At 40.0% G+C, this 25,409-nt stretch overlaps 2 protein-coding genes across 3 annotated transcripts in view; one reads left to right on the top strand and one right to left on the bottom strand.

The window, feature by feature from the left end:
- Positions 1–1,284: 1,284 nt before the first annotated feature.
- ccni2 (cyclin I family, member 2) lies at positions 1,285–7,896 on the top strand. Its single transcript, XM_086309214.1, has 5 exons — positions 1,285–1,940; positions 3,022–3,178; positions 3,598–3,732; positions 4,085–4,159; positions 4,976–7,896. The coding sequence occupies exons 2-5, from the start codon at positions 3,065–3,067 to the stop codon at positions 5,138–5,140; spliced, it is 489 nt and encodes a 162-aa protein (XP_086165340.1). The 5' UTR covers positions 1,285–1,940; positions 3,022–3,064; the 3' UTR covers positions 5,141–7,896.
- The window catches only part of septin8a (septin 8a), a 42,239-nt gene continuing 21,217 nt past the window's right edge, over positions 4,388–25,409 (bottom strand). Inside the window, exons 6-10 of one of the 2 annotated variants that reach the window (XM_086309212.1) lie at positions 24,712–24,808; positions 18,641–18,809; positions 18,345–18,477; positions 16,576–16,745; positions 4,388–8,198 (exon numbers count right to left, since the gene is read on the bottom strand). In XM_086309212.1, coding sequence (XP_086165338.1) covers positions 8,033–8,198; positions 16,576–16,745; positions 18,345–18,477; positions 18,641–18,809; positions 24,712–24,808 — 735 coding nt within the window. In that variant the 3' untranslated portion in view covers positions 4,388–8,032. Of the gene's footprint in view, positions 8,199–12,812; positions 13,946–16,575; positions 16,746–18,344; positions 18,478–18,640; positions 18,810–24,711; positions 24,809–25,409 lie in introns of those variants that run through there. The other variant, XM_086309213.1, reaches the window with a different exon arrangement.

Genomic DNA, 25,409 nt, shown 5'->3' with positions numbered 1-25,409 from the left:
TCTCCGTGGTACATGAACTAACATTCATTTCAGCCATCACAAAATGTTAAATGCTACAGAGAACTGCAGGTTTCGGGCTTGTGGAAAGAATTTCAGGCAGATTCGATTTCAGGTTTACAGATTAAGAATGCAGGAGTAGTCCTAAAGGTAAACAGTGTCTTAGCGGTACATTATCCACAGTATTACCAAAGAAAACTTAACACAAAGAAATTTCCACATCAAGACTGCTGCACACTAAACTTAATGTTTGTTGTTCAGGTGAACTTTGATGTCAGTGAGAGAAAGGTTAACAAAACTCTTCTTCTTCATCTGGCTGCTCTCTTTAGGGGTCAACCATCTCACCCAATCGCTAGTGTCCTCCTCCTTCTCGCCACTTCTCTATGGTCTTCCTCTTTTCCTCCTGCCTGGCAGCTCCATATTCAGCACCTCTGCCTGACCTGAGACAAAAAGGCAAGACATATGGGTGCACCATCTAAGACAGATAAAAGGGGGCACAACCACTAAGAGACTTAAAGACATTTTTTTTTTTTTTTTTTTTTAAATAGATTAGTAAATGAACTGGAAGACAGTTAAGGGAAGCTAAAATTGGGATGACATGCTCTGGTTGGTTGCATCAGATTAAAATCTAGCTGCAGTGTTTTGCACCAGTTGTGGGCGAACAATACATCGTAGCAGGTCTCACCACCATAATATAAACCTTCCCTTTTAATCTTACTGCTAACCTTCTCTTGCAAATCAGCCCTGAGACTCTCCAGCCGCACCACTGTCAAACTAAAGATTTCCCCTTACTTGCAGGCATACATATTACACGTGTGCTTTCTATCCCACAACTATACAAAAGATCTACCTGAAAAGGTCCATCTATCCATTTTCACACACTGAGACCTCCTTGTCTTTATCTTGCTGGCCACCTCCTCCACCTCATCCAGGAGGGGGGACACCAAGGTGTCCCACAGTCTGCCAAGAGAGAGGTCTTCCCTGAGGCCTGTCCTCAGTAGGACATGCCTGAAACACCTCACCTAGGAGGCATCTTAAACAGGTCCCTGAACCACCTCATCATCACCTCATTTCCAATTTCATTGTACTACTGTACTATGTATGACTGTGCAATGACAATAAAGAGTTATCTTATCTTATCTTATCTTATCAAACTGAAAAGGTCCAATTGTAAAATCAGACACAGCCACAGAGTTGTGCGGCTGCAGGATCTCACAGCCCTGTGGGGAATGAGCTGTATCAAAGGACTTTGGAGGGGAGGGGAGGGGAAAGAAAAGGGACAGGACCAGGAATCTAGCATCCCAGCAGTGAGAAGAGGGATGGATGGGACTCAAATACCCTGCGCAAATGGAAATATTTTTCAGGTAGAAAGGGCAGCTGCTGTTCATCCTTCTGCCTCTGTGCAGGAATGATTCCCACACAGGATAAACCGAGAGCAGCTCCTTATATTTCAGCAAACACCATCACTTTCTTGCTGCACACAGCACAAATCTTCCATTTCCAGAGCTCGCTCGCCCATTTTGTGTGACGGGTCCCGTATGTCTGACCCACTAACACATTTCCGTTTATCAGGCGGCGTTACGTCACGCCAGTGGGCGGAGTCTAGTCGTTCAAAACACAGCCTGCCTTCAAATCCTCCCAGATTTTTTTACGATTCCCACCTTTTTTTATTTTAAATTTTGCTCTCATTTTACAGCCTCCCTCAGCTTTTTCGGTACTCGGCGCCTTTTTTACTTTTTAAAATTTTTATCTGCTCTTCGTATATAATGCGGTGGATCTCCGTGTATTCTTTCCGACCTGGTTTTTCTTCCGAGATTGACTTCACGAACAGCATCATCCTCTGTTGTTTGTTTTCTGGATGCTTTCGATGGATATGGATTAATTTAAAAGCCGTATAAATGCACCTGCCGTCGGAGAGACACTCGGCTTTTAAAATCGCAGAGGTAAGACTGTGCGAGAGCTAAAGCGGAGGGTTAACGGGAACAAATGTTTTTGTTTGCAGCAGCAGCAACTGTGCAAGAGGCTGCAGGAGCAGCTGCGGGGCATTATCCCGCCTGGAGCCCGTCTGCGTTGTGCTGCACGTACTGCACATCAGAACAAAGTCCATACTTTCAAATGATTTTGAATTTGCATTTTGTCAGCAGTGTGGAAGTCTGGGGAAATGGCGTTATTGTTGTCGAGCAGACTTGAGCGCGCAGTTCATTTCCTGCTTCGCTTCTTTTTCTGAGTAGAGCAGATTGTTTACCAAAGCAGACTAAAAATCGCCGCTGCAAATTTCGGTTTCGAGCCAATACCAAGTGAGCGCAGGCCCAGTGTTACCGACACTGATGCTTTAACCTTCTGTAGGCAATCTCAAAAGTACATCTCAGTTTTTCTGCGTGATGAAGAAATGCCCCTGTAGTAAAAGAAATCCATCTGTAAACACGACTCTCAGGGTTTAAACTGTAAGAAATGAATGTGTAAAATTACAGATTAAACTCTGGTAGCTTGTTGCCCAGACTTCCCTCTAATTATAAAACTTTCTTTTTCTTACTATGAAACAATTTTTAAAAAAACAAATTAAAGTAGAAGCAGAAAAACAGGAAATTTTGTTATTTAATAGTTGTAATTAAACATGTAATGTGACCCCACTGCTGAGGTCTTTATTAGGAAAACCTATATATCCTATGAAAATACTGCATTAAATAGCGGCATTTAGACAAATGTGTCCTTTCTGATTAATAGGAGAAATATATTGAACTTGGGGGGTAGAAACAAGGTCAAGTATCAATCCAATACCAATACTAGCATTACTGTCGATACTTGGATCGATTGACTCATCTCTACTGTGGATCGTGGAAATCACATTTTTGCACAAAACTGGTTTGTATTTAAAGAAGCTGCTCAAATTGCTGTTTCTACGAAACGTTTCATCTCCCTGAACTTTACTAAGCTGCTATCATTTTTCTTCTATTAATTCAATTAATAGAAGAAAAAGAATGTGATAGCTTCTTGTCTCACCCAACCCTCCCCCCCCACCATCAGGTGTGTGTGCCCTGGGTGCAGCCTGGCCTGTGCTGTGGATGTGATGAAGAACCCAGGAGCCGCGGAGAGCCGTCGGCTGGACGGCCTGCTGGAGGCCGCTCTGGTCCGAGAGGCTCGCCTCTGGAAGGTACCAGTCTTCAAGAATGGATGCATCCAGGTGAGCCCATAGTTGTTAGGGGATGCATAAATGTAGGGTGTCATTTTTGCATTTTCAACTTGAGTAAAGGTGTTTTTTAATGTTTATTAAAGCACAGACATTTTATAGGCAGCTCAAACCTTTTTTATGATATAAAAAATGGAATGATGCCAACAGGAAAATCAATTTTGATTCGGTCAGTAAAAGGAGCCATTCTTATGACAGGAACCAATAAATCTCAAAGTAGTTCAGCTGGTATTATAGAAAGGCAGCCTGTCATCTGGTTTTTATGTTGCTGTCATTGTACCTCTTAAAGCAATAACCACAGCAGAAAACCTTACAGGTTCTGGTTTGCGCCTGGTTGCATTTTATTCTTTCATCTAAAATGTAGTTCTTTGCACATGTAAATCATTAATCTGTTTTATCCTTTGTCCGCTCAGGGCGCTGACATCTCTTCATCCCAACACCAAGAAATGATCCTTTGGCTTGGAGAAATGAACAGGCTGTTTCGTTTCTGTCCAGAGACCTTTGCACTGGGAGTGTGTGTCCTCAACCGTCTGCTGTCTACTGTGAAGGTAGACAACAACACGTGATGGTGGTGGTGTCCGGCTTTTGTTTTGGTTTACAGCTTAATTTGCCCAGTAACTAAGGTTTACACTTTAGAATAATAGATTCTGTAGTTCTAAATTAAACTGCATATGCAACCAAAAATTCAAAGTTGCATTGCGCACATTTCACAGCTAATATTCTGTATGCACACCCTGTTAGTTTATCCAGTGCTGCAGGAACAAAGAGGTGAGAGCGAGGCAGATCTTTACTGTTGCAACATATCATGTACTTAAAAGTTATCAGTTGTGATGTTTGATTTAATTTCCGCGGGTCTTTCTTTATGGAGGCAAACTAAACAAATCCTTTTGTGTTTTATAGGCTCAAACAAAGTACCTGAAATGCATCGCTTTTACCTCACTGGTTCTGGCTGCCAAAATCAACGAGGAAGATGAGGTAAGAGCAAGCTTTAAGCTGCAATGCAAAAAGGAAACCAAGAGTTTAAGGCTCAGTCACAGTAGAGTAAAATTGGAGGGCAGCCTCCTTGCGACTGTGGGGGGGGAAATCAGTGGTTGCCAGGTGACTGCAGTGAATTTATGTACTCTGATTATTGGGTTGGGTTTTTTTTTTTTTTTTTTTTTCACACAACTACTTGAGCGTGTGATATCCTCACCCTCCACATTGGATTGCAAGGTGATTGCACAGGTTGCCTGATGTGAGGCAACCTGTCTCCAGACAATCATGGTGTGACTCGGACTCACTGCAATCACTCTCAGACTGACTGTTAAACTGATTTATAAACGTCCAGATTTCCAAAACCTTGCAATCAATCTGATACAGTCTACGAAAATTACTGCAACTCCTCTGCAACACATCTCTTTTCAGCAGGAGACTAGTTAACTGTATGTATTCTGGTAATATTCTGGCAGCAACTACGTCACTATTTATGGAATTTTCAAAACTGAGGTTCTGACTGGACACTTAATTTAGCAAGTAGATGGCAACAGAATTGGATGTTCACCGATTTATCAGTTAATTGCAATGTTAATACAAACTGTATGTAGTTGCCAACCAGTTGCAAACTGATTGCAGACTGACTCCGACTTATTGCAGTTTCAAGGCAAAGGCGACAAAATCACAAGTTTGTTGCACATGATCACTAATAATGATTTTTAAAAATAGAAATAAATAAAAAAATAAACACCTCCGACTTCAGTGCATTTTCAAAACATTGTTTATTAATTTCCCTTTTTGTCTGTGTGTGTTTAACAGGTTATAGGCTCTGTTAAAGGCCTGGTTGTGCAGAGTGGATGCAACTTTTCAACAGCGGAGATTCTTCGCATGGAGAGGATCATTCTAGACAAGCTGCACTGGGACTTGTACACCGCAACACCCATCGACTTCGTTCACATAGTAAGAGAGAATTCAGCAGATTGACAAGCAGACAGAATTTTTTTTTTTTCTTTCTTTCTTTTTTGTAATCTGGACCTGAACTCGAAATGCTTCATGAATTCAGCTCCTGGTCTTGCATAAAAACACACGTGGTACAAAAGCGCACATAAAACTGTCATGCTTGCATCATGTTTGCTTCAAGATGGCATTCACAAACCCTCACACCTTCACCTCCCCCTAAAGAAAAGAATTGGTCCTTGTAGTGATTGTGCATTTATTTGATATGACTCAATGTGGCTACAGTTATCTATATTAATATAACAAACTCCATTCAGTTGATAAAGAAATCCTGGATTTCACTAAAAGCATATCTGGAAAGCTGGATTGTGTTTTTCTTCATGCCACTGTTTTAGAAATCAGATTTGATTTCTTTATTTTTAATGAGCAAAAATTCCAAATATTTTGTTTTTCAGGTTCTTAAATGCAGATTTTAAATAAATCCTCCAAAGATTTAATCCAGACTTTTTTTTTCTCACTTTCCTTCTAATTCATTGGCAAAGATGACATTTAGTGATTCATAGACTATTAAATTTGTCCATTGCAGAGTAAACAGATGAAAGAATTAAACTTGACATTAAAATAAAGCTTTAGTGCCACTTTGTGATCTAAAGATTTGACTTGCAGATCTCCATAGTGGACAAAATCAAGTTTTTGTGTTTTTTAAGCAATAAGTCAAGCGTTATGAGGCTTCTCTAACACAGAAGGCTGCATGTGCAAGCTGCAAGCAAAGTAACATACGTTGCATATCAGGCCAAGGCACTTCTGACTAACCCTGCAGCCTCGCTGTGGAGACCTAAAAGATGAGCGGCCAGGAGGGTATAAAGATCAAGGATCTCTAAAATTATATCTGGGGTAACCGCTCAAAATCTCCGTGTTGTGTTTACGGCTTGGATCTGTGGCACTACTTGTTAAATCTTCCCAAGTCATTGCCTGAGGAGGTAACCGCTCACTGAGCTGTCAACAAACACACACACACATTATTTGGATCCCCCCTCGTGCAGTTGGGCCTCGGGCTGTATTCATAATGCTTTTAAGTGAAAGTCAAAGAGCAAAAATTCACGGGACTGAGGTAAACGTCTCGCCTGTGAAGGTGCTCTAAAGAAAAATCTTTATCCATGTGATAGAAATAAAGCAGATTGTAGGCCAGAAGCTGGAAGCTTTATGAATACAGCCTTGACAAATGGTTAAACTGAATTCAGCCACATGCTTTACGAGTTTTACCTACAACTCGTGATGCACACTTTCAAATGCATCTGACTTTTTAGAAAAGTTAAATATTTTTATTTTTGTCTTCTCATGGATTCTGTCTCAACCCACACCTCAACGACCACCAACATTCCCAACAAATGTATAAATAACATCGTTGTGATTCTGAGAGCAGTGTAGGACTGCTTCTTAAAGCCACCAACCATAAACTGTCCCCCCCAAAAAGCAGCTTGGCACATTCAGGCTGAATCCCCACTAAACTTACAAGAAAAAGAAAAAAATGGCACTTCCCCTCCAGGCTGATATTTATGTCACAGGTTTACCGAGTGCAGTTCTTATTGTGGCTCTATTATTGTCCTAGCGCTCGACTTTTCAGGTATTACAAAATCCAAGACTTTTAAAATAAAGACATGATGTATTAATAAAAACTATAATAAAATAAAGACATTTTCTCTCTTTGTACTATTCAAATAAATACTTTAACTATACTTTTAAGTATGTCACAATTACATTCCCCCGGCCCTGAAGAAGTTTCCCTTCACTAAATAAAACTGTATTCTACCGTTGTCTACAAAACGGCTAACAATAGACTCTATCGATTAATTTGTCACAGACGCTCCACCATGACACTTTGATATGAATAAATAAGAGGATTTACAGAGTTTTCTTCGTGTTACCTCTCGTCGTTCAACATCCATGTGAAACTCCTGGAGAAGCACTCAGCTGTGTGATGGTAAAAACCATCTTTACTGCTACATTACCCTGAAAAGGACTCCAGAAAGAAGTGTAGTGGTGAGGGGGGGACTCAAGAAATTATATTGACTTTAGCGCCACACCGCTGAATCTGCAGCTCCAGGAACATCCCACTTTCTTTAAATCCCATGGCTTATATTTGCTACGGTGTAAAAGACGAAATAAAGCAGATGAACCAAACGCTATGTGACTAAATGAATGACGGGGTTTGAAACAAAAGCTGGATGAATGCATTCCTTTTTTTGATTCTCAGGATGTTCATCTAAACCAAAAGACTGAGCCAGCTTATTCAGCCTGTACTCACTGGTTTTAAAAGTGAAGCAGATTAATTAGTTTATGTTGCTATTTGGAAAAACTGAAACCACCTTCTTTTTCCACTGAGCCCCAACTCAGGTTTGTCAGTTACCTCCCACAAACGGTAACACAGAAAAGCACTGCACGTACAATACGATACAAACGAGATTACAATAAGCAGTCGGACAAAGAGGAGGGGGGTTTGGCGGGCTTCATTAGCAAAACCTGCACTGCTAGAGCTTCAGGTTTGGACCTCTACACTCACCTTTGAAGAGTGGATGATCAATCGGCAGATTGATCACGTCTTTGTTGGTGAGAAATTTGTGTAAAAGGGATGAATGATGTGCAGTTAAATGCACTGGTATACTTGAAATCTAGCAGGTTAGGAGTGGGCAATGGGTGGACAGACAATGAGATAACAATGACATCGTTATGGTAACATTTTGACATCGTTATGGTAACATTTTGGTCTCGATTATGTTCTTTCCCCCCCGTTGGTCCATCCTAGTTCCACGCCATGCTCGTCTCCAGCCACCCCCACCTCATTCCGTCCATCGGTCTCGGATCCGGTGTCGGCTGGTACCCTGCAACGGACCCCGGTGTCCCCCCCGTTGGGCTGGGGAATCAGAAGAGACCTCCCGGCCTCCAGGTGGCGTTGTGGACCAGGCAGGTGCAACACTGTATGGCTTGCCACCAGCTTTGGCAGTTCAAGGGCTCCACATTGGCTTTGGCCATCATCACTTTGGAGCTGGAGGCACTCACACCTGACTGGTTCTCCATGTTAACAGATCTGCTGAAGAAAGCACAAGTAAGAAAAAGCGCCTACTACTTTCTCTGGTCACGTTAAACATCTTAACGCAAGATATTCAGGGATTAACACATACTACAGCCCAACCAACAGTTTCATGTATTCTGCAATTAGTGGTTGATTTTTAGCTCAAGTAGATTTTACCGCAAACGTGATAATGGAAAACATGGGCAAAAACTTGGACAGTATTGGTCGGTTTGTTGAACTCATGCAGAGAAATGTAATATATGTTGAAAATCTAGCACTTTCAGTCCAGGCACTCCATGAGTCGTAGCAAAGCAGTCTCTCAAAATCCAACTGGAAAAATCCCAAAAGCTTGCCCATAGCTGTAAATCTGCAAGCTGCTTTGCAACCCTGTTTTTGTTTTGTTTTTTTTCCCTGATCGAATCAATGTCATGTCAGTCACTGATGTCCACTGTGCTCTCAGCTTCTCATCTATGCGTAAGAAATAAAGCTGAGGCCATAGGACACAGCCATAATGACAAACATTTGATTGTAGAAACTGTTGCACGTCAGGTATTTCTATTTGTATACCACCAATTCACAAAAAGCTTAGCCTCGAGATGCTTTAAATCCTAGAGCAGCGGTCCCCAACCTTTTTTGTGCCACGGACCGGTTTATGCCCAACAATATTTTCACGGACCGGCCTTTAAGGTGTCGTGGATAAATACAACAAAATAAAACTAGTACCGGTACCGAAAAAATATTTATTCATAACACACGTGAAAAGACCCAGGAAAACAAAGTTAACGATAAAAACGATAACAGAATAACGCTGAAAACCAATAAAAACCCTGAAAACCATACATTTCACACCTAAGCCTCAACTCTCGCGGCCCGGTACCAAACGACTCACAGACCGGTACCAGTCCGAGGCCCGGGGGTTGGGGACCGCTGTCCTAGAGTATTGGATTGAACTCTTATTTGCTGCCATGTCAAATCTTTAATTAGAAAAGTAACTTATTAGCAGTGACCCTGGCAACAAGCCTGTACAGGAAGTAACTAACAAAATGTTGTTTAAACACTATGTGTCTTCATTGTTTGTGTTCTGTTGCAATTTCCATTTAAAAGCACACTAACACACCAAAGTCACAAGAAAGACTTTCCTACTCTGGCAGTGGGACCATCTGAAGTATAATAGACTAAAGTAGAATCAACAATATAGTCTGTAGGCCATCATTTACATCATGCTTGTCTCTTCTTTTTCTTGTTCATCTCACACACATTATCATGCTTCTTCTTGTTCCCATCTCCCAGGTTGACAGTGCGGAGTTCATCCATTGCAAAGAGGTGGTGGACGAGTACCTGCACAGCCTGGAGTTCTCCCTGACAACCAACGCAGTCTACATTTTCAACAGCACTCAGATCCAGGAGGAAGAGCGAGCCCAAAGCCCCACGCGGCACTTACGAGAGTCCGGGAGGGACCAGGAGGACTCGGACGAGTATTACGACGGATTCAGAAATCTCTATAACGAGGAAGCGACTCCCGGGGCAGAGGGGAGCAATCGCGATGATTCGTTTGAGCAGGAGGACATCTCGTCGTGCCCCCCACTGCACCCTGCTGTCAACTAGGAGGACATTTTATTCACACCGTCCACCTTTCGTCTACAAGGACATTGTGGGACCCAGATGCTCCTCGCTAACCATAACATTTCAAGATTTTGTTTTTCCTAAAAGATTTGGCTAATGTAAAATTTAGTATTATTTTAGTTTCTTCTTTGCACTTGTCCTCATTGACTCTGAAGGTGTCAGGATTTTTTGGGGGGTCTTATTCTGATCTTGTGGCTTGTTCTTGGCGGCTGAGCTGAAGCTGTGGGGAATCACTTACGTTACCAAAATTAGATTTGAATGTTTCTCTTTAGTGCAAAGTTACTGTTCTACCTGTAAAGGCCTTCTTCCCCTTACTTTACAACCTTCTTTTGGTTCACATCAACTCCAGATTTTTTGGGGGGTGTTTGTTTTGGGGTTGTTTTTTTTGTTTTTTTTAAGGCCTGTTTATTTGCTTCTTTTCCAAGTTTGACGGTGCCCCCCCTCCCGAGCCACATAGCACTTTGATATTAAAAAAAAAGCTTTTTTCTTTTTTTATACAAATAATTATATATTTTTAACCTCTTTTTATTATTTTAATCTTAACTCTACTAAAGTTTTCCAATTTTGTTAAATGTTTATTTACCCTTTTATTTAGAAAAGTTATTTTTACTTAAAAGCTTTATTTCATGACTTAATTATGCAAATGTTTTTATTAAATTAAGTTGCAGCCTGAGTTGGTTTAAATTATGCAGCTGTTACATATCATATCTGAGTACCTTTGGGAGATTGATTCAACACTAGAGCAGAATAATAAAACAATGGTGATTATCTGATTGATGATGCAGCATCAGTGATAAATTAGCAATATTTTTTTAAATTATGTACTGTATGATAATCTGAGGTTGACCTATGGGATTATTCTTTCCTCTGATGTGTAAACTGATGAAGGCTGATGGATGGGAACGCAGCGTCTCTTGAGGAACTTTACCTCCACCGCTCTACCAATGCTGGAGAGACTGATCTTTGATTTTATATATTTATTTTTGTTTAGGTGGCTCAAATTGTGTTCAGTCTCAGTAACATGACTTCTAATGTGAACAGGTTATTTTCTCATTTGTAAAGCCTGCTTTGATTCATCAAGTCGATCTGAACCAAGCAACACATATTCCTTCAGGTACTGAGGCAGCTATATCTTATTGTCTACCATAGAAATAAAGCTATGATTTCAACAAATAAAAATTCATTTCCTGATATTTTGAATGTTTTTGGTTTTTACTCAATTTTTGCTTGATATTTAGAGGTTTTGTCAATTACTGCATACGAGGATCAAGTAGTTGGGATGGGGGGGGGTCAACAAAAAATCGGAAAAGTCAGTGACACTAAAAAGAAACAGGTGGTGAAACATTTTATAGCTAATATAACTGCATCTACAAACTGTGGAATAATGTTCCTCAACATAAAATTGCAAATATTTCATCGCCTACAGTACATATTATCAAAGGATTTAGAGAATCTGGAGAAATCTCTGTGCGCAAGGGAGTTTGCTTGTAGTTTGTCCATCCACAAAATCTGAGCTCACAATCAGTCGTAAGTAGGTTAAAAAAAAAACTTATCTAGTCAAACCCCTGAAATACGTCATGCATCTCAGCAGCTATCACTTATCTGTCACTGGCTTTGATGTTGTGTCTCAGTCCAAGTATGTACATGGAGGCTCTCAGGGTGATTAGCAGGCAGCTTTGTTGGCAGTGTTAGTGTACTACAGCACAGAGAGAGCTCTGAACATATTGTAGGGCTGAATGAGGTCCAGTGAACTCTGCAGGTGGTAGACAGAATAATACCAATGCTGGCAGATCCTTCACAGTAAATGGAAAACAGTCTCAATTACCCAATAAAATATCTCACAGATTATTATAGTCTTGTGTAGTTTTTCATTGATAATAAATATAGCATTTATATACATGTTATATAAATTTAGAAAAGAAATGCACTTATACCTTTACCTGTTATATCATACAGCAGCTAGTTAACACTGGTAACAGGAAAAAGGGGGATGCCCCTGGGCTCATAGCCAGATCTGTATTCATGACATGACCATATTAGGATTTCTGCCTTCACTGACATCACAGTCTAGCATAGAAAAAAAAAAAACAAAAAAAAAAAAAAAAAAACACACAAAGTGAGTGTTTTGTCCAGTAAAAATACTATATACCTCATCTATCTGATATTTTGGTCATATTCAATACGAGCAAGCACCTCTGTAAATTAGGTTGCATTCAATTAGAAAATGTTATTTATTGAAAGAGAATGGTGGACGGAGTGAACAAAGATCCCGCTCACTTTTATGAGCCCAGTTGGTGGCCCAGAAGATGCTCACAGAAAGCAGCACTGATGACTGAGGTCGATGAAGATCCACCTTTTATGACGCATGACATCAATCGGGTGGTCAGGGATCCCTTTGGCGAAGAAGTTACCGATGGAGTGTCCAGAAAAGAAATCTGGAGAAATTCTAAACAATGAAAGAACTTAAACTGAAGTGGGGAAGGAACTGGGTAGGATGTGGCCGGCGTCAGGTCGTACGGGTTTAGTAGGGTGAGTTTACTTTAATAGTTTGTCATTTTTTTTCTTCCATTTAGATAGTCCTGGACAGGAATTGGGTCAATTCAAGCCACTCTGTTCCCAGTTACCATAGTTTATATTTTCATACTGGAATGATGAAAAAGCTGAAATGCAAAGTGAAGGGAGGACACACCTTTCCACCTCTCACTCCTTTGAAAAACACACAGCCACACCCAACAGAGGTGAGCAGCGATGGTGAAAGCAGGGAGGATTGTGTGCCGAGCACACAGCACTTTGTTCTTCAGTTAGAGATCGCTACACAGGAAGCGCTGCCTCAAGCTGACAGCTGTTTGGTTACAGCGAGGGGCCGTCAGCCTCTGTGTGTTGTCTTAATGCGCACCTGAGGGAATGAGAGTCTTCACTTGCCTGTGCTTCACTTTCAGCTCCACGCTGGGTAAATATAGACAAACAAATCATGGCAGAGACGCATCAAAGTCAGGAGTGGAAGGGTGTGGGGTGGGGGGGTTGCATTTATTTCCAAAAGACACACAGTAAATACAGCTGCTCTCTTCTACATCTGAGTGTAAACGCGTCTACATCAAGCTGAATAGTTTCCTGAATCCTGGGTTTACGTCGATATACTGGCTTTGTGTTTGCGTCCACTGTCATAACAGTCACATCGAGACGATCAACTCACCGTTTACAATAAAGTTAAATCACTTACGGACAATGTACACAATCATATGTGCTTCTTATAACAATATCAGATTTAAAAACTAGTACATTTTGCATATTAAGCTTGGTAAGCTCTAGAAAATATTCACATACATTTAATGAGTTAAACTGAAACAGCACCAGAATATTGCATACATTTCTTTAAAAAAAAACACTTAAGATTATTAGGTTTAGGTTGTCAGCACCTATGTGTATGCAATATGCAGTACACAGGTACTCAGTTATTGCTATTTAAGTATATTATTTGGGCTTAATTGATTAAAAAAAACAAAAAAAACAACTTTAACCGACTTTAACTTTAACCAAGTTTAACCGACACATTTTATCTGGGCAATTTTTCAGAAAGATCATGTATTTAAAGACAAAAATCTTTACTGATATCTTCTTTTATTATTTTTGTAATACTTGCTGAAGAGTTTAAAAAATGTTGCCCAGGTGTTACGTTGTAGTACCAAACAGTCAAAGGTTCGAATGGTTTTAAGCTCTTATTTCTTGTGTGGATAGTTAATGAAGAAACAAAAAGAAAACAACAAAATATTTAAATCACAATTAAGCAAAACAAAACGCATATACATACATATTTATTTTAAAAAGTGTCCAAAGGGGGGGAAGCAAAACAAACAAACAAAGATCCTGAATAAATGAGATGGCCTCTGATGGAACGTGAATATTTTTGCTCATCATCTCTCACCATCTTTCACTCTTTTCTTCCCTGTGGCTTCACCATCATCATCATCATCATCATCATCCTCAGTGTCTTTGGTCCGTGTGCACAATATCAAGATGGAATGTCGGAACAAACAAACGAAAACAAACAAACCAACAAAAAACAGATGTTGTCGCTGCTATGGTGATGGAGGACAAATCCATGGCCGTGTGAGGAAGGGTATACAGCGCCCAAAAATTAACTGAAAAACAACGACAAACAATAAAACAAAATAAATCGAATGAACAAACAGCGACTTTACTGAAATAATAAGTGAAATAAAAGAGAGGGATCAGAAAAGCAGCACTGAAGCAAAGAAGTTAGGAAGCTCAGATAAAATCGTAGCGCGTGTGCTGGTGAATGAGGTGTGAACCTTTTAAACTACACTCTGTATGATGATTACTTCGAACACCAGTCCTGAGTGAAACGGCCAAAAATGATGTTCGGAAACGCACAAAATGGAAGATCTGCAACAGGAACAAGAGTAATGCACGTGAGCGGCCACAAGATGGAGCCATATGCCTGGTCAACTTGGTGGGAATGACCATGAAGACTTCACTGCCGTTCACCTATGACCAAAGCTTGGCATACACACAGAGATGCTTGCTTCACTCAAAGCCAGCTCTGATTGTGATACGGTGTGTAAGGGACCGCCAGCCAACAAAACAAAACACAGATAAAGAACTGAAAAGGAGCTACACGACAGACTGAAGTAAAGTGAAACCTGAACATTGTACACGTTTGACTGTCTGAAATGGCCTTGAAATCATCAATATGAGATTAAAGTGCAGACTTTCAGCTTTAACTCAAAATCCTGAATGAATGTGCAGGAATTACTGCTATTTGTTGATATATGTGCCCCATATTCACAGGACAAGTGACTGGCAGGTAGAAGGTTCGTGACCAGAGATGGGCAGTAACGCGTTACTTGTAACGCGTTACTGTAATCTGATTACTTTTTTCAAGTAACGAGTAAAGTAAGGGATTACTATTGCAAAATCGGTAATTAGATTACCGTTACTTTCCGGTAGGAACGCTGCGTTACTGCGTTACTAAAACCGTGATTTTTTGCGAGAATGTCTCATGACAGTGACGTAAGCGAGTGCGACGTTTGTGACAACAGCTGTGTGCAGATCAACAATGGCTCACATATCGATTGTGGGAGAGAGTATGAGCACGCAGCGTTTAAAGCGTGGAAGTACTGACCTTACTTTGAGTTTGATTCCATAAAAAGTGACAAAAACATTAGCGTCCATCGTGCGTGGGAAGAAAACTTCTTTTTACAGCGAAAAAAACCCCTAAACTTCCAAGCAAGCACCGAGTGCACAACGACGTACACAGAGAAACTCGCGGATTCTTCAACTGACCGCGGCACACGTGCACCAGGGTAAACCTCCGCCTACCCCCAGGCCTGCTTTACAGGTGAAAATAGAGCAACAGGACCGCTGAGTCTTTGACTTTATTTATTTTCTGCTGTGTTTTACTTGCATCTATTTGAAAGAGTGAGTGTAAACACAAAAAATATTTTATTTTATGTGCTGGAATGTGTAGAAAATAGGTTTAAATGTTAAACTAATTTATTCAAGTCAGAGAATGTTGCATATAATTAAATTTTTGCTTGATGCATAAAGTTAAAAGATTAAAACTGATAAAACAAGTTAAAAAAAGAGACTTTTCCATTTGATTACATTTTGTAGGATGGATTATGTAGAAAAAGTAGAATTGGGCTGAAAGATCTATCGCTTTATCACCTCTTCAGGTTGTAAATCGTGTTTTTAAAAAGTAACTAAGTAATGAATTACTTTTGAAAATAAGTAATCAGTAAAGTAACGGGATTACTTTTTTGGGGAAGTAATCAGTAATTAGTTACTGATTACTTTTTTCAAGTAACTTGACCAACACTGATCGTGACCAGGTCATTTCATGAAAAACTGAGCAGATAAAAGTTGAATCCAAGTACTGAACTTGCATTTTGTAGCTCCTAATAAGGATTTCAAAACGTTATCAGCTTCAAGAAACTTCAAGCTAAACTTCTGTTTTACTACATGAGTTCATGAAGATCAAACTCATTTTATAGCTTCTACAGTCAAGTTGTACTTGACCAAGACTAAACCAGAAAAAAGCAGCCTCTTATCAACAGTATGTGAACAAGTTGGTCTAAAGACAAAACAAGCTGAAGGCTCCTAGAATGCAGCTTTAAACGAAGGAATTTCAAAACAATGCTGACTGGGCTTTGAAACAACCGCAGCACCTTGATCCCTGCTGTGATGGGTGAGCTATAGATCGCTATGCATGTCAGTCCAATACCGTACTTAAGAAGAAAGCATCAGGTATAAAGTGGAAGATTTAACAACGATGAGCACACCCCTATTGAAACATCAGTTTTGCCCTTTCTGAGGTTTTCACTACCTCCTGACTGAGTATCCTGAATAATTAGAGCGAGGCGAAAGGAAAGAGTGAAAGCACAGGAAATGTTAAGCTTGGGCAGGACAAAAAGGAGAGGAAGTTTCCTTAACGCATGCCAGGCCTTTATAATGGTTGAAATGCTTGTGTATTGGAGACAGGTCGACAACAGGTCTAAAGCAGCAAAACACGCTCTATTCAAGGCTCCATAAATCCAAGGGAATTAGCAGAATGCTAACCTCGTGTATCAGTGTTACTCAGCAAAACAAGAAGAGACAAGAGCAGCGGGGAAATCATTTCAGGTTCTGAAGGCACACAGTGAAAGGCAAGAGGATTACTTAAAGAAAGGAGTAGGGTTTAAAAAAGAAGCAGCTTCCTGTTACTGAGAGAAGAATGACACGATTGAGTGACTTAGAGGGACTGCCTTACTTTTTCTTGTCCTTGTCTTTCTTGACGGGCTGAGATAAGGACAGTGTCTCGGCTGCCGCCTTCCTCTTGTTAAAGGCGTTCATCTCCTCCTCCAGGTATCCTCGCTTATCCTCCACCTTCTTCTTCTCCTCCTGGTGCATCCGTTTCAGCTGCTCGAACTTTTCGTGCAACTGAGGGGGAGAAGACGAGTGTGGAGACGGACAAATGGGATGAGGACAAGAGAGACGAAACTTTAGAAGAAAGGGCAGTTTAGGAAGAGTTTGTCTGACTAATATTTTTATACTCAAACTGAACTGAACATTGGCTTTTCCTATATTTTTTCAGTGTATATAATTTTGTCTTGCATGGTTATATTACTAAGAGCAGGTTAAATAACCATATTATGAAGTGCAGTGAAAAACAGGGCATCCCCCTGTTTAGTCATACACTGCTTCCCTTGTGATCAACAACACACCATCATCTGCTATTGCAGTGTGCAACACTTTGGTATGTATAACACTGGATGCACTGCAGAGCTGCTCAAAGTGTTTTTGAGGGCCCTGTATAGTTGACAAGTAGACACTCAAACAAAATAGAAACTATTAAATGCAGGTGTTAAAGACCTAAAGTGTGGCTTTTATGGTTACTGGGAGCCCTTAGCAACATTTTATTTTATTTTATTTTATTATTTTTTTTGTGTATGTATGTACTTTTTTCTGCACTGTTCACCTGATGAAGTATATGAACTATAGTGTTCATATACTACACTGTGTAAATGGATGTAATATGTATTATTTAATCTGTCTGAGGTGCCCGAAGTTTTGTCACGTGCCTTTTCTTGTATTAGCTAAAATTATGAAAGAAATGAAGTGTTTTCTGAATTCTTCGCCAGACAGAAAGGTCCAAGGCTGTGCCATCAGTGCAGAACTATCCATCTGTTCCCCTTCATAGTCTAGTTACTACTGCAGTCCTGGTCCAATCTGTTCTCTCCAATAGGTTAACAAGCTGTTGGCTTGTTGTTAGCATTCAGTGAATCCAAGTAGCTAGCTACTGCTTGGGAAATAAAAGGGGAAAACAGAAATGTAATCAGAAAAAAATATATTTTGAACTCTTTAAAAATGCCCTAAGTAAAAAGATGTTTAGTCATGTGGTTAAAAGTAGCCTGCACAAAGAAAAGAGAAGAAAGAAAAAAAAAAAAAAAAAAAAAAAAAAAAAAAAAAAAAAGCAACATTTTATGCACTCCTCAAGTACAACAAGGAAATAATGCACTTTTGTAGATTTCAATCGTAATACTATGATGGGAGGTGAAAACTCATCTCTTTCCAACACTGAGAAAGTTGGTGGTAAACTGTAGAAACTGCACAAAATTTAAAAATGCCAAGACAAACTTTCTTAGATCAGACATACAGTCAAGTTACAAACAATAATTTAAAGTGTTTGATCTGTGCATTTCTTTCTGTGTAGTCACAGCTTCCTAAACTGACACTGAGTCATAACTTTGAGCCTCACTGTAGGGAAATCGTGTGATGAGGGTCTTGGTACTTTCTCACAGTGGTGCCAGATATGAGTGATTAGGATAAACCAATACAAACAGAGTCGGTCATTCACATGTGCAGACACTTTGTCATATCTTAAAATGTGCTGAACTCAACAGGTTTTACAGATGCCATGCAAAACTGTGTGCACAATATTTCTGATCTTCTGACAAAAAAGCACCTGAAGTTGATGTGTGGACATGTCAGGTGCAATTGACTATCAAATAAACGACAGCTCGGCTTTTCCAGACTGACCTCTCTCTCCTTGTCTTTAAGTTCTGCTTCCGTCTCTTTTACTTTGTTGACAAACATTTGCCGCATTTCTTCCTCTTTGCGCTGCAGATCCCCCAAGAACTCTTTCCTCTTAGCCTCATACGTCTCTTGAAGGCTGCAGAGCAGTAAAGCCAGGACAGAGAACAGAAACAAAGAAAGATTAGGCACAGTCTTCAAAAGATAATCGTTTCCTTTCATTGCTGTTGACAGTTGGTTGACTGTGTGAGCCTTTCAATAAACGCATTGTCTGTGTTGCACTGGGTGTGTCCACCATCTACCTGAATGGCTCGCTGTCAGGATCTGTATCTTTGAAACCCATCTCCTCGAGCTTGCAGCGCCGGTACAGCTCATAATGGCGGGCATGTGTCTGCTCCCTCAGATCCTCCATGTTGACTCTGATCAGCATCTCTCTGAGCTTTACAAAGTCGCAGTGGCTCTCGTTCTCAACTAAAAGGACAAATACAGAACGCCATGAGTACAGCAGCAGAGACTCAGGAGGCCCTTTTAGTTATTCCCTCCACATTAGACTCTTCTGGTGTCCAAATAATGTTGTTTTCAGTCCTTGCTTCACGCCTTCGTTCAGTGCCTGGCCATCATTTTCAAATGACTTTAACATGCCATCTGTCACTCCCTCAGCCTCTCTTCCTCTTAAAAGCAGGAATGTGAAGCCTCCACAGGAAACAGATAATTCGGCATGTACATATACGCCATCCTGAGTGATTAAATTAAACCAAATCAATTTTTTTTTCCAGCAGACTTCATATTCTGCACTTTTCGTGCTCACTTTGTTCAACTGGAGAGAACTTTCACTTTAGTTTCACGTTTGAGTGAGTCTCACACTTAAATGCCTTCATGGTGACGAAAGGGCAGGAAGTGTTTCCTGCCTCACAGACTGACAGCAGAGGAGGGGAGAGGGGATGATGGGTGCCCTGGGCATCCACTCTGTTGAAGCCTTCAGTCACAGGTCACCTCACCCCATCAAAACAATAAGGACTGTTCTGATAATAAAATGTGTTTCATTTTGAGGCCAAAGCTAAGATCTGTAATGGCAGGAAACCCTAAGATGACTGAACCATTTTGTACAGTAAAACAATCTCAAAGTTAAGATAAAACAAGTGAGTCATAAAGAGCTAATACAGGCAGAAAGAAAAGTCAAACAAGCACTTTGGGGGACTGTAGATCAGGAAGTACTATAAACCAGCTATATAAATGCAGTCCATTTGCCATTATTTACTGAAGTTCTGACGCGAGTTTTGTATTTTAGCTAATACTGACAGTTTCCCACCATAAAACGATGATCTTCCATTCAACTATAGCTAGCGAGAATGCTTGCTACAGATCTGCTGTTGCTGAGAGAAATCTTATTAAAATAAAATAAAAACAAAAAGGGTTTAACTTGTGTGCAACATCATTTGTTCAGATCAAACATGCAAGGCAAGACTTCAGTATATTAAATAAAAACTTTTAATACCTTCTGAGTTCATTCGATCTCTTTTTGTCTATATTGGAAACTAACTTGAACAACATCTTCAGTAAGCTTTTTTTGTTTTGCTTTTAAATAACAGGAGACAATTTGGAGAACAATGAATGGAGTATTAGTAGATCCCAAGGATATCTTAATAGAATGTTTGACTAAACTAAAAAAAAAAAAAGCATAACTCATTAAAAAAATTTGTTGAAAGTCAAGTTCATCAACCTACTGGCAAAACTCAGCAACCCCTTAAGATTACTTTGGTTGCTTCAGACCCGATTTGTGAAGAAAGGTCACCGTGGTGAGAAAATACAAAGGCATTATGTTTAAATACCACCAGAAGCTCTAAGGATGAATAAACAACAGTGGTGGCATTCAAAAAGCACAATTAGCATGGCAATTAGCTTTTCCAGGTGGACACAGATGTGAAAGTCTGCAGAGGATGACGTTAAAATATAACAATGCAACATAAATATTTAAACAAAACAACAAAGGGTAACTTTAAAAAAAAAAAAAAAAGAAGGCATTCCTTTATTAGACTTGGACAAAACACAAAATAAACTAACAAATTCTTTTGAAACCAAAATTAATTTCAAAAATCAGCAGTCATTCAGCTGCATGACTCAGTCACTCGTGTATTTTTTGCTCAAATTTGCTGGCTAACCGCACATCATTAGTGGAAAAAACATGGGTTTAAAAAAAAGAAACTAGCCGTTTACTGGGGCTGCATCCAGGCTACAGAAAATTATTGTTCATTTGGCATCTAATAGCCTCTCTTCTGCACACTACCACCACTACCACCACACCCCCGTGAGGACTGAATGAAGGCCAACTCTCCAACTGCCTGCAGCACTGAGCCCTCAAGATACAGAAGCACATGGCTCTGCTGGTACACAGACACATGCACAGAAATACAGAAGCAAGCAAGCAAGAGAGATGTGGCTCCAAATAAAGTTATCAAAAGTAAACATTCATGCAATTAAAAATCTAGAATGATCGGTTTTTACTGGGTTGATTAACAGCTCCGTGAGTCTTTGGAAAGGCTTCCAGATGTTTGGAGTTTCAAAGATAAATATTACAGATTAGGGAAAGCTTTGCCTCATCATATACATCCTTCAGTCTCTGCTGAATCCTTGAATTCCTTACTGCTTTCCAAATATTTATTCCCTGCGCCAAGGAGGTAGGTAGGATTTTGATAGTGTCATTCTATCTGTAAACACCATAGCTCAAACTGTTTTGAAACAATTCTGATAAAACTTAGTAGAGGTGTAGAGTGGGGTCATGTTAACAATCCATTAAAATCTGGCTTACATCCACCAAGGTCTTCAAGGTCAACTCACTGACTTATTGTGCAAATATTGACAAAAATTGACAACAGTTTTTCACACTGGCAAGAAAATATTGGCATGGAACATTAACCCTAACCCTTTAATTTTATTACAGTACAGTAATGGGTTATAACCATTTAAATACAAAACAATTTGGGCACATGTACAATGATCTGGGTCATTTATGCTTTCTTCAAGAATTTTAAGATGGACAGATGGAAATATTCACAATTTGCTAATCTCTCACTGTCTTGCTGTGGGCTTATATACATACTATGTGTATATACTATTACGATATTTAAATGGTAATAAAAGCGAGTCATGTTGTAAAGTACATGCCGTACTTCATGCAGGGATGTGGGAACCAGCAGTGCTGTCTTTTACAGTATAAAGACGTGATCTCACCTCATATTACTTCAGTGCATGATCATTTCCTCTGGGGCCGTGTCTAGACTCTTCTTCTTTCTTTCTTTTTACTTGTTTGTATAAGAGAACATTAATAAATTGTGTTCAAATAATGCCCTTGTACAGTGAGGCTGTTTGGGTGGTGACGAGTCTTCAGGCGTGTTTGGTGGAAGTTCTGAATTTAAAAATCCAGGGTCACTGTTTATTTCTGCTTTCTGCTGAAATATTAAAACCAACGAAATATCAATGGACGGATTACATTCTCAGAAGAAAATAAGTCTGCGAAAAACTTGATCTATGTGATTATTTAGTAGCTTTTAGTGATACTTTTACTGAGTAGATTAATGCTGAATAATACATTTTTTTAAATCAAGAACAAATGTACGTTTCTGAACTTACATAAATCTACACATTCTCAGGATTTACTGTTTATGTGATTAGGGATGTGTAATTTGATGCCAGAAAAATATTCTTAATTTTGTGTCGTTTTCTATCTGTGTGAATAGTAACACATAGAAAGCTGCAGAGAAGGTCTGCTACGTGTCACAGATGTCTGGAGTTCAGAGATAACAGCACAATGAGATCTTGGGGAAGATTAAATACACACACACACAAAGACCCCCTGAATAGCTCTTTTAGTCAGCAGACAGCCCTCGTCTGTCTTTCTTCAAGCTCATGGAAATTTCTCATGACTCTTTAAGAGGTTACCATAACCCATCTATATGACATCTGGCATCTACAAACTGTTTCCACAGATTGAGAGCCTCCCTTCAGTTAGCTGCATGTTATAAAACACAGAGACCTCTGTGCTCAGATACTGTGACAAGTGTGTTGTATGAATGATGAGCAATCAGTGTGAAAGCAGGGCTGAGTCAAAATGGAAGCAGCTTTGCTCTATTATATCCCATCAATTTAGACTTTTGATGCCAGACATTGATGGACTTTACGTGCAGACAACAACAAGCTTCAAGAGTCTACTGCACAAGTTATAGTTGTTTCTAAATACAAAAATAAACAAATACTACATACCTGCTTGCAACTATAATACATTATTGTGTGTTGTGTAATATATAAGAACACTTGTAAAAAAAAAAATAAGAAAAGCAACCAGGAAAGAAATGAGCTTACAGCAGGGCTGACAAAACTTTTTTGCAGTAAGCACCAGTCTGTCGGATGACTGGACTAGAGCAGCACAGTGACTGATAAGTCCAGAGGAATCCATCCCACAGGAGACACGCAGCAGGCTTTAGAAATAACCACAGTGTCCTCTGAGGGTTGGAGAATGAGTGGCCACTAGATAATGGAGAGAGGAGAGGAAGAGAGGATGGGTGAGGGAGGGAGCAGTAAACGAAAAAGGAAGGAAGGAAGCGAGAGATGGAGGGAGAGTGGAAGGGAGTGAGCGAGGTTCTCTGAGAGGATGACTCCCACATGAGCAGCAATATTCTCACAGCAAATCTGTGTGTGTGTGTGTGTGTGTGTGTGTGTGTGTGTGTGTGTGTGTGTGTGTGTGTGTGTGTGTGTGTGTGTGTGTGTGTGTGACATTATTAAATTAAACTGTTTACCATCATTGACAAACACAGAGGAATGAGCTGTGGGAAACAAAAACTCCCAAGAAACCCGACGTCTCCATGGGCAACGCATTCATGCCAATATCCAGGCATACATCCAGGCTCTGCACGCCTACAAACACAATGCATGAAGCTAAAGACGAGACATCGTTAACGATAAACTGTCTGCGTGCGCACAGAGACACTGTCAAAACGATCTCCATACTTCATTTTAGTGTCACTCCGCATAAAGTGACACTGTCAGCTGTGGAGGGCATTCTGCATTAACGGGTAAAAATAAACAGGAAAACTATGGGATGCACTCGCCACTCTGCCACGTGCAGGAAACATCCTTCACCAAGGATACTTAACTGAGTAAAACGTCCTTAACGAACAAAAAACAAATAAAAAAAACAAGAACAAAAAAAAATAAAATAGTGAGTCCAGCTACTAGTTTGTTTGTTTTTTTTATTTAAAAATGAATCATATGATTCAGAGCTTTGTCAGTCATATATTATTTTTTATGATTCCTGCAGGTTACTTTTCTTCCACTGGCTTTATTGTTTTTCTCATTCTACTTTCTCAAATACAGAGTTACTGCCTGGTATGACTTTTAATATTGCAAAACATCCACATGAACACCCAAACACAGGCACAAGGACACTGAGTCACCTACTTCCTCAGATATATAAAAATAAACAAAAGATAAAAATCCCACATGACCGATTTCAGCCACATTCACAGCACAGCAAAAACAAGAAAATCAAGCAAACTTATAAAACGGCGTAACAGCAACTGTACAACAGTTCAGCGTTTGTGCCAATATCCCAAACAGTCACCTGTCACACATTAGGTACGCCTATTCAAACGCTCAATAATGCAAATGCCTAATTAGCCAATTACAACTTAGTACTTTTAAGTAAAGAGACAAGGTCAAGATGCATTAGAAAGGGGAAGAAAGGTCACTTAGGCAACTTTGAATGTGGCATGGTTTTCGGTGCCAGAGTGGTTGTGCTGAGTAATTCAGAAACTACTGATGGTTCAAAAAAGAGGAAATATCTGATGACTAGCAGTGCTCTAGAAGAAAAGACCTTGCTGATGTCCGAAGTCAGAGGGGAGTGACCAGACTTCTTTGAACTGATAGCAAGGCAAAACTAATAATCATTCACTACAACCAAGGTATGCAGAAGAGCATCTCTGAACACCCTGAAACCTTGAAGCAGCAGAAGAGCACACAGGGTGCCACTCCTGTCAGATATTAATCTGCACAGGCTCACCAACACTGGACAATGGACCGTAAAAAAAAACATTGCCGGTTGTGACTAGTACTTTATGGAGTATAACCATTTTCTCTAACTGAGGATATATAATATGTGGTATTTTACAAGAAAAAAAACACTTTCTTTTTGTAGTAGTCCTGAAAAATTAATCAAACAAGAAATGATCCTTTAACCCTTTATTGACCGGCCCTTCAAATTTACCTGTAAAATGGGCCCGCCGTTGGGCCCATGATCAATAAAGGGTTAATAAACCAGCTATTTGATTGTAAAATACAAACACAACATATTGTGGTTAAATTTCTTGTCAGCATCTCTCACCTTGAACGACACCCCAGGGGTACTGTCTGGCCCTCACTGCTTTGTTCCCCACTTTGACTTCTTCCACACTCCCGACTACAGCAAATGGCAGATGGGCCTGCACAGAAAAACAGGTTAGTGTCAAAAAGGTTTTTACAAAAAAAAAAGTTCTTACTGGTGCAATAAGCAGGGGACCAGGGTACACTGCCCTAAGGAGATTTTTTTTTTTATTCTTCACAGAACAAGTCAATTTTCAGTAGGCTGTGGTGTAAACTGTACTAAAACGAACAGGACGGATAAGCCGTTTCACTGTGTTTGTCTGCTCTCTTATCCTTCACAACCAAACCACACCAGTGCAAAGCGTAACCATGTTTACATATGAGCTGCACCAGTGATCGGTTTCACGTTTTAAAACAAAATGGGTCTCCCAACTGCGGCTCAGATGGGAGACCTATTTAGTTGAAGTGATTAAACACACACGCTTTATTATTGCTCTTGGAGCTACTATGCTTCATTAAGACCAACAGTGAGGAGGCATCGCAGGGGAAACATGCCTGACACGCTACCTCAAAAATTAGATGGCGAGTTGAAACCAGCTGGCTGGTTACAGCTCAGAGGAACCAGCAAGCTGGCGAGTGTGGGTGCTGATGTAACCAACTATGAATAGACTGGGATACTGTACAAGGACAGTGCCTCGGAGAACCAAATGCTGTCTTGTT

Source organism: Aulonocara sp. 'chitande type north' Nkhata Bay, linkage group LG10 (assembly GCF_057382095.1).
Source record: "Aulonocara sp. 'chitande type north' Nkhata Bay isolate Kocher_YH1m ecotype deep benthic linkage group LG10, A_spYH_male_GT1.1, whole genome shotgun sequence".
Classification (NCBI taxonomy): domain Eukaryota; kingdom Metazoa; phylum Chordata; class Actinopteri; order Cichliformes; family Cichlidae; genus Aulonocara; species Aulonocara sp. 'chitande type north' Nkhata Bay.
The sequence above is the reverse complement of the archived record's forward strand: the minus strand, read 5'-3'. Positions and strand labels throughout refer to the sequence as shown.